We start from the raw sequence: 10,000 nt of genomic DNA on the forward strand, positions 1-10,000 counted from the left end.
TGATTGTTTTTGTGTGTGGTTGACTGTTGGTATGTGTGTGTGTGTGTGTGTGTGTGTGGGTGACTCTGGGTATGTGTGGTATTTTTGTGTGTGTGTGTGTGTGGGTGACTGTGGGTATGTGTGGTATTTTTGTTTGTGTGTGTGTGTGTGTGTGTGACTGTGGGTATGTGTGGTATGTTTGTGTGTGTGTGTGTGGGGGGGGGCGTATGTGTGTGTGTGTGTGTGTGTGTGTGTGTGTGACTGTGGGTATGTGTGGTATTTTTGTTTGTGTGTGTGTGTGTGTGTGTGTGTGACTGTGGGTATGTGTGGTATGTTTGTGTGTGTGTGTGTGTGTGTGGGGGGGTATGTGTGTGTGTGTGTGAGTGACTGTGGGTATGTGTGGTATTTTTGTTTGTGTGTTCCTGTTGTTTGTCTCTGTATGTTTGTGCATGTTTGTGTGTGCATTCGTTTATGAGTGTGTAACGTGTATTTGCGTATGTGTGTGTGTTGCTGTTGTTTGTCTGTTAGTGTGTGCATGTTTGCGTATGTGTGTGTGTTTGGGTTGTTTGTCTGTTAGTGTGTGCATGTTTGCGTATGTGTGTGTGTTTGGGTTGTTTGTTTGTTAGTGTGTGTGTGTGTGTGTTGTTTGTCTGTTAGTGCCTATGTGTGTGTGTGTTAGGGTGTGTGGGTTGTTTGTCTGTTAGTGTGTTTGTCTATTAGGGAGTGTGTGTGTTTGAATATGCACACACACACACACACACACACACACAAACACACATATACATACACACACATACACATACATGCACACCTGATCCCTTCAGCTGGTGTCACTTCAGCGCTGAGTACACCTTTGTGTTTGTGTGTGCGTGTGTGCGTGTGTGTGTGTGTGTGTGTGTGTGTGAGTGTGTGTGTGTGTGTGTGTGTGTGTGTGTGTGTGTGTCCAAGGTCATTAAGGCCCATTTGCTGAATGGGAAGGTCTGGCGCATGTAAACTTCCTGGACTTTGATGATGTCATGAGACACAGATGCACCCTGGAAGAGGAATGGAGTGGGAGAGAAGAGAGGAGAGGAGAGGAGGAGAGAAGAGAGGAGAGGAGAGGAGAAGAGAGGAGAGGAGAGGAGGAGAGGAGATTGGAGGGGCGGAGGAGAGAAGAGAGGAGAGGAGAGGAGGAGAGAGGAGAGGAGAGGAGGAGAAGAGATTGGAGGGGCGGAGGAGAGAAGAGAGGAGAGGAGAGGAGAGGAGAAGAGAGGAGAGGAGGAGAGGAGATTGGAGGGGCGGAGGAGAGAAGAGAGGAGAGGAGAGGAGAAGAGAGGAGAGGAGAGGAGGAGAGGAGATTGGAGGGGCGGAGGAGAGAAGAGAGGAGAGGAGAGGAGAAGAGAGGAGAGGAGAGGAGGAGAGGAGATTGGAGGGGTGGAGGAGAGAAGAGAGGAGAGGAGAGGAGAGGAGAAGAGAGGAGAGGAGGAGAGGAGATTGGAGGGGCGGAGGAGAGAAGAGAGGAGAGGAGAGGAGAAGAGAGGAGAGGAGAGGAGAGGAGAGGAGAGGAGAGGAGAAAGGAGAGGACAGGAGATGAAGGACACTATGACAAGAGAGGAGAGAGGAGGAGGAGGAAGAGGAGAGGAGAAGAGAGAGGAGGAGAGAGAGTAAGATGAAGGACACTAGAAGCTTGTGGATGATGGATTTGGAATGGATGGATTTATTCCTGGTTGCTTGTTGTCAGCCATGTTGGAACATTAAACAGCAACTGCCCTCTCTCTCTCTCTCTCCCTCTGTCTCTCTCTCTCTCTCCCTCTGTCTCTCTCTCTCTCTCTCTCTCTCCCTCCCTCTCTCCTCTCCCCTACCTCCCTTTCTCCCTCCCTCCCTTTCCCCTACCTCCCTCTCTCTCTCTCTCCCTTCTCTCTCTGTCTCTCTCTCTCCCTCCCTCTCTCCTCTCTCTCTCCCTTTTTACCCTTCCTCCCTCTCTTTCTCTCCCTCCTTCTTTCTCTCTGTCTCCCTCCCTCCCTCTCTCTCTCTCCCTCTCTCGCTCTCTCCCTCTCTCTCTCTCTCTCTCTCTCTCTCCCTCTGTCTCTCTCTCTCTCCCTCTCTCTCTCTCTCTCTCTCTCTCTCTCTCCCTCTGTCTCTCTCTCTCTCCCTCTCTCTCCCTCTCTCTCTCTCTCTCTCTCCCTCTCTCTCTCTCTCTCTCTCTCTCTCTCTCTCCCTCTCTCTCTCTCTCTCTCTCCCTCTCTCTCTCCCTCTGTCTCTCTCTCCCCCTTTCTATTGCTCTCTCACTCCACTCCCTCTCTCTCTTCCTGTCTCCAGGGACCTCACCACTAGAGTACCATAGAGATCTTCAGGATCCTCTCCACCGAGGGACGACCACAGAGTTCTTCAGGGTTGAGATGGGGAGGCGGGTTCTTGTGTTTCTCCTGCTGCTGCTCATCCTGGGCGTGGCCCAGAGCAGGCGGGGCGGAGGCCGGGGGGGGCGCGGTTTGGTCAGGGGGCGTGGCCGAGCCGGAGCTGCCAAGCGCTCCGCCGCCGCGTCGGACTGCAAGGAGTACGTGGAGGCGGGGGAGAAGTACCTGGACTGCCAGGACCGCGGGCTGAGCTCCGTGCCGACGGGCCCCGAGGACGTGCACCACCTGATCCTGGCGCGGAACCGGCTCCAGGTGCTGCGGGACGGGGCGTTCGCCCACCTGACCCAGCTGCGCTCCCTGGACCTGCAGCAGAACCGGATCTCCACCGTGGAGGACGGCGCCTTCGCGGGCCTGGAGACGCTGAGCACGCTGCTGCTGCAGCACAACCGTCTGAGCGCGCTCAGCGAGGAGGCGCTCATCGCCATGCCCCGCCTGCGCTACCTGCGCCTCTACGCCAACCCCTGGCGCTGCGGCTGCGCCCTCGACAGCCTGGTGCGGACGCTGCAGGTGCCCTCCGCCCGCCAGCTGGGCAACTACGCCAAGTGCGACGAGCCGCAGGCGCTGCGCGGCCACAAGCTCAAGAAGCTGAAGGCGGAGCTTCTCTGCGAGCCGTCGCCCGTTGAGAGGGACCCTTCCTCCTCCTCGCCAGCAGGGGGCGCTGCTCCTAAACCGCTGGCCAAACCGCAGGACGCCACCAGCCTCTGCCACACCTACATGATCCCCGCGCCGCGGCTCGACTGCACCAGCCGAGGTGAGAGCGCCCCCTACGGGTCCCCTACACTCCAGCAGTTTAACACACACACACACACACACACACACCACACACAGTCACACACACACACACACACACACACACACACACACACAGAGACACACACACACACACACACACACACACACACACACACCACACACAGTCACACACACACACACACACACACACACACACACACCACACACACACACACACACACACACACACACACACTGCACTTGGTAGGCTCTGCTGAGTTAGCATAAGAGAGGTAGAGAGGTAGGGTGTCTACTGATCATTTATCACACACACACACACACACACACACACACACACACACACACACACACACTCTCACACACACACAGACACACACACACACACACACACACACACACACAGTCACACACACACACACACACACACACACACCACACACACACACACACACACACACACACACTGCACTTGGTAGGCTCTGCTGAGTCAGCATAAGAGAGGTAGGGTGTCTGCATAACACAAGGCCCCATAAAACACCACAGAGCTGCAAATTAATGTCTGGAAACGTATCATGTGACACCTCGCTGGTTTTGTGTGTGTGTGTGTGTGTGTATGTGTGTGTGTGTGTGTGTGTGTGTGTGTGTGTGTGACTGTGTGTGTGTGTGTGTGTGTGTCTCCCATAGAGAGGGAGATGAGATGAGGAACCTTCTGTAGAGCTGCAGTTTGCAGGCATGACTGTGGCCCCTGTTCTAAAACTCTTAAAAGTAAGATAGCTGTCTCACTACCTCTGTGTCTCGTCAAGGCTGCTGTCTTGCTACAGGTGTCATTTCTACAGGTGAAGGTATCTAAAAAAAACGTTGTTTTCGCACATTCTTTTAAGATAGCGTGTCTGATAACACGTGACGTTGGTACGCTGAAAGAACGTTAGGCTATCTGACGTAGGCTAACGTGCTAATGTTAGAAAGTTGGCTGACTGACTCCTCGCAAATCACACCAACCATTATTGCTGGTTACAATAACGGTGTTATCGAATAGAGCGGTGTCTATTTCTCGGTAACTTTAGAAAAATCTAAGAGAGAAAACGCCGAAAGATGAACATTTACATACAAAACACGACCGTCAGCGGAGTTAGTTTGGTCCGCCATCTTTGTTTACAATTTGCAGTTGCCGGAGGGAGCTGGCGCACAGGTTTATGGGTAATAGGCAGCATCAAGGCTGCACCGATGGTACCTTGAAAAATGACCATTATGCGGCGATTTTAAGGTATCTTATAAACCCGGAAGAGACAGATTAACGGATTTCGAACAGTCCTTCCTTCTGTTGTTTAAGAGGGGGAAGGTAGTAAGACAGCGTTTTAAGAGATTTCGAACAGGGCCTGTGTTTCACATTCCGCCTCCACTGCCCCTCCCCCCCCCCCACACACACACACACATCCTGAGTCCTGAGCAGAAAAATGAGATCATGGGTTTCCGTGGAGGGGGGGGGGCGGTCGCCGCGGTAACGGGCCAGCTGTGGGGATGCTTGTGTGATGGCTCTGGAGTCCTTTGATCTTGCGGGGCCCCAAAAGACTCCGTGGCAGGTTCCCATCATGCATCGCTCTGTCACCCAGGAGACGGACGGGGCCACAGAGGGCCGCTTGTGTGTCCAGCCTCAAGAAAGATTCCATTTAGTGCGGAAAGAGACGCGCCCCCCCCCCCCCCCCCCCCCCTGGCACATCGCACACCCCGAGGGCCTCTTGGGAAACTCAAATGACCCTTTCTTTCAAGTCTGATCATTTATCACAGTCATCTCTCCTCCCTTTTCCTCTCCTTTCCTCTCTCTCTCCCCTATCTCTCCTCTCTTTTCCTCTCTCCCCCATCTCTCCTCTCTTTTCCTCTCCTCCCTCTCTCCTCCCCCGTCTCTCTCCCCCGTCTCTCCTCCCTTTTCCTCTCCTTTCCTCTCTCCCCCGTCTCTCTCTCCTCCTCTCTCCTCCCCCGTCTCTCCTCTCTTTCTCTCCTCCCTCTCTCCTCTCTCCTCTCTTTCTCTCTCTCTCCTCTCTTTCTCTCTCTCCCCCATCTCTCCTCCCCCGTCTCTCCTCTCTTTCTCTCCTCCCTCTCTCTTCTTCTTTCTCTCCCTCCTGCTTCCTCATTTCCTTTCCTCCTTTACAAGTTTTTTTTCTGTTCGCTTTTTCTTTCTTTTGCACTTCTCTCTTTCTTTCTGTCCCGTTCCTGTCCTCTATTTCCTCCTCTTTCTTTTTTTTCTCTCTCCCCCTCCCCCTCTCCCTCTCTCCCTCCCGGCATCATTCCACTGTAGTTCTGTGAGGGGGGGGGGGGGGGGGGGGGCTTTTCCATGTTGTCTGGACCGCGGCGTCAGTGGAGAATTACCTCCTCACCTCAGAGCCTGGGAAACATTACAGCTGCGTAGGGGTCAAGTTCAACACCACACACACACACACACACACACAGACAGACTAGGAAATACACACACACACACACACACACACACACACACACACACACACACTACTGACACGTCACACACACACACACACACACACACACACACACACAGACTAGGAAACACACACACACACACCCTATGCAGTGAGACGCATTTCTGCTCACATGCAGTGAGACACATTTCTGCTCACATGCAGTGAGACACATTACACACACACACACACACACACACACACACACCATGCTGTGAGACACATTTCTGCAGCTGGTCCACATGATGAGGAGGTAATGTGCGGCTCTGCACAGCCTGACTCTGGACCAATCAGGGGAGGGGGAGAGAGAGAGGAGAGGAGGAGGCGAGAGGGAGGGGGGAGGAGGTGAGAAGTGGCCTGAGTCACAGGTCTGGCATGTGGGGTCCTCCTCTCCTCTGACATCATCATCCTCGCTGGCCTGCGGACCCCTTGGCAGGTCTCCCTTATGAGAGCCTCAGAACACACACACACACACACACACACACACACCCACAGTAACCGTGGTTACATGGATTCGAATAACTGGCTTAGTCGGACTGAAATCGAATTATCCGTTTCATGTAAACACCTTTGCTCGACTATGTGCGGTCCGACTACGATCCGACTAACACCCCTGGATAACTCGATCCGATCTAGTTGATAGTTCGACTATTGCGGCATGTAACGGTGAATTGGATAAGGAACTGGACTTTGCGTCTTTGTGCATGCTTGAGATCCCGCCGCCCTCCTCCCTCTCTCCCTGCCAGGTCGTGACCCGGAAGACGAAAGAGGGATAAGTTGTCTCAACTGTTCATACTAATGACACGGTTTTTTATGAATATCCTGCAGACTGTCTCACAAGCTTATTCTTGTTGATTATGAACAAACATAACAGAAGAGGTCCGAAGATATATTTTTATGATTTCCAACGCATGCATGCTTTGTCAGTTCTTGACAAGATCTGCGTAATGTCCTGCGACAATCTGCCGGTGATTTAGGGTGACCAGACGTCCTCTTTTACCCGGACATGTCCTCTTTTCGAGACCTAAAAAATGCGTCCGGCAGGGATTCCAAAAACGTCCGGGATTTTGCCTCGTCGGATATTTGTGTTTCTGTCTTTCACAAACTAGTTATTACCTCCTTACAAGTTTTGGAAAGGGTATGTCCCTTACGTTCCACCTTCTTGCACGAGCTCTGACTGTAGAGAGAACTGTCATTGGTCGATCATTGCGATCATTTTGTGCCTTTGATACTGTGATGAATGTAGTGTCAATTACGTGATGGAGGATGTGAGACACCAGGACAGAACATTTAAGAATGGCATGGTGCGTAACCAGTGGCATATCTATCCCTAGATAGAGCTGGAGCCCCCCCCAAACGTTTCCTTAGCCCCCCCCCCCAAAAAAAAATATATATAATAATAATTATTATTATAATAATAATAATATATATTTTTTTATTTGTATTTTGAGATCGTCAAAATTAGCATCTAACGACCTATTTAGTGAACTTTTTTTGTTTAATTTTTAGAGTTAGAAATAAAATAGACTCGAGTAGCACAGGAATCCCGCCTGTTTGAGACTGTGGTGGCAAGTACACGGCTCTGTTTGTGAGTGAGTGAGTGAGCAAGCCTCGCGAGCGTGCAGACAGACGGTGATAACGTCTAGTAAACAGACTTGGAGCGACTGTCCGACCCAAGCTGGTGAAAGCTGCCATAATCAGCTGCTGGATATAAAGGTATAGCACATGAAGTTTTAAATAGTAAAAGAAACGAAATGGTTAAATTATCACGAGTTAATTATAGATGTCGTGGCTCTCTTTTATCATGCCGGTTCATTGATCCTGTGGGTATGCTACCCTACTCAGTAGCTCCGCCAGCTATAACTAGCTGGTGAACTCTAGCCTTCAACGTTTACCTACTCACTTGAGCTGCAAATCCCTACCATGCTACAGTATAATTAGCACCTATCTCAGCAGATGTCTTCAATATGTTTATTGTTGTGCCATATTTTAAATCTAAATTGGTTAATTTCTCTTCCTAAAACCCACTAGAGGACACTATTTAAAAGGATATTTTCAAAAATGTCTTATGGGGGAGCACGCCCCCAGACCCCCCTAGTTTTACTGGGTCACAGGAAAAATAATAGGTTTTATCTAGGGGGCTTAGCCCCCCCCAAAAGTGGCGAACCTAGATTCGCCCCTGTGCGTAACCTCGCTGTTACATTACAATACGCCATTTCCAATCTGGCAACACTGAGCACCTTGCCGCCTCCACTAGTTGCATCGTTTACAATAGTACATGACATCTGCATGTAAAAAAGATGTCAAAACTTCGTTGCGGGGAGGGGGCGGGGTCATCTGCATGTGAAAAATATGTCCAAAAACTCCATCGAGGGGGAGGGGGCGGGGGTCCGGGACGAAGTGTCCTCTTTTTCACAAATTCAAATCTGGTCACCCTAGGCCTACCCCATATTCAAATCCAGAGTAGGCTAAGTTAACAAACATTGCCTAGGAAAAGTTATATGCGTGATAGCCCGGTGAGCGTCTCCGCTCTGCTGTGCAAACGAAATGCTGTGTGTGTTTTGTGCCACTTAAAATATTTCTAAATTTTGCCAGGGGGACTATTTTTCGGAATATTGAGATTTCGGAATATCGGGCTTTCGGAACACTGGGCCGTCTCCCCTGACCAATACCTGTCAAACTCGGTGATACTATTCACAACTAATTTGTCCTTCATTTTACCAAATATGATGAAATTTGGTATTGTGCCCGTGAGGCAAGCGTGAGTTTAGTTTTGTTCGGTTATCTGGCGCTGCCCTCTAAAGACAGAGACGTGACAGGTGGATCGAGATAGTTTCCCGTTGCAATACCTTCCTTTATAGACAACAACGATCATACACTCCTATTGCACTCAAACAACCACACTCAAACGAGGAGATATTGTATCAATTAGCCTATTATGTATTGTATTAATTGCACAGAGTTCCAGTGGCGCATGCAGCCGTACGCACTGTGCGTACCTTCTGCTACGCGAGAAGAAAAAATATCATGTACGCAAATATCATGAACGCATATTTATTACAATGGGGAAACTATAAAATCGGGGGACAGACAACTAATGCCCAGCGTTGACGATGCAGATACAGAGCTGGAAACAGCTAAATGAGTTACAGCCAAAACGCAGTGAACTTTATCAAGCCCTGGAAAGTTCGGCAAATTTCTACCCAAACATTCATTGCGTCCTGAAGGTCTTGTTGACAATGCCCGTTTCCACAGCGTCTGCTGAGCGGTCATTCAGTTGTAGGTACACCTGGAATGGTCCATTGTGTTTCACTTTAATCAGTAACTTGCGTGTGATTTCACCCGGAAGTTACGTCAAGCTTTACCTGTAATAAAAAGGCAACCTTATGCGACTTTAACCACGCCCCCTTTAGCTTGAACAAAAGCAACATTTTTCCAGATGTTCGCTCTCTCCCTCCCGGCCTCGACCGAGGAGCACTGTCTTGACCCCTCCTCACCTCCAGCAACGCTTGGAGCACACCGTCAACCGGTGAGGAACCACTCTCTTTGTTCTCACGTCTTACGGCCGACATACGCCTAAGATCTCTCAGTCAACGAACTGCTCAGTGAGACGAAGTAAATTTAGCGAAAGCAGCTAACATTAGACCTGCTAGCTAACTCTACAGAAGGCAGACTGCAACGTTCTGAGCGATCAAATCCTCCGACCTAAACTGCAGGGAAACAGACATCACAGCAAGGACAATTTTCTCCATTTACGGACGGCATCATCCCTTCTCTGCTGTTTTCAACCTCGGACTCGCCAGCACGACCCTTTTCATAAAGGACTGGTAACTCTGACATTAACTGGGCATTTAGCTATCCTAGTTATTCACAACCTGGCTAAGCATAAGACTGTTTACATGCCATTTGTTCATGTGTTTCATATGTTTTGTTTACTGAACGTAACTGTTTATATATATGTTCATTGTTAGCTGGTAGTTGGCTTCGCCACACCATCTAAGGGTTATCGTTAGGATTGCTTCTCAGACACATCGGGTCTTGCATGCATCACTAACCATTTCCCTCTTCTAACATGGCACCTAAATCACGCACGATTACATATACATTGGCCTTCACATAGCCACACACGCGAAGAGAATACTCGAACTTCGCGCTGCATATAGACTCGCCCTTGCTCACATCACATGTATGTTCGCGTACGTGCACACACATGCACGCGGAACTACGGTGATCAGACAAAGGAACACACACACACATTCTTTCTGGCGCGCTCCTAACAGCGCAACCCCGAGCTCACCAGCTCACACACACATCCCCACATTCCTTCAATTCATTGGTTAGTTACATTTAGCTAGATTACAGATTGTGTGTTATTTCTTATCATTGTGTAAATAAATACTTTGA

The 10,000-nt window shown here is 50.0% G+C and overlaps 1 protein-coding gene across 2 annotated transcripts in view; it reads left to right on the forward strand.

Moving 5' to 3' along the window:
• lrrc17 (leucine rich repeat containing 17) overlaps positions 1–10,000 on the forward strand; it is a 28,241-nt gene that overhangs the window by 5,571 nt on the left and 12,670 nt on the right. For both annotated transcript variants that reach the window (XM_012839194.2, XM_012839192.3), the window contains exon 2: positions 2,278–3,123. In XM_012839194.2, the coding sequence (XP_012694648.2) occupies positions 2,358–3,123 (766 nt within the window). In that variant the 5' untranslated portion in view covers positions 2,278–2,357. The remainder of the gene's footprint in view (positions 1–2,277; positions 3,124–10,000) is intronic.

Source organism: Clupea harengus, chromosome 16 (assembly GCF_900700415.2).
Source record: "Clupea harengus chromosome 16, Ch_v2.0.2, whole genome shotgun sequence".
NCBI lineage: Eukaryota > Metazoa > Chordata > Actinopteri > Clupeiformes > Clupeidae > Clupea > Clupea harengus.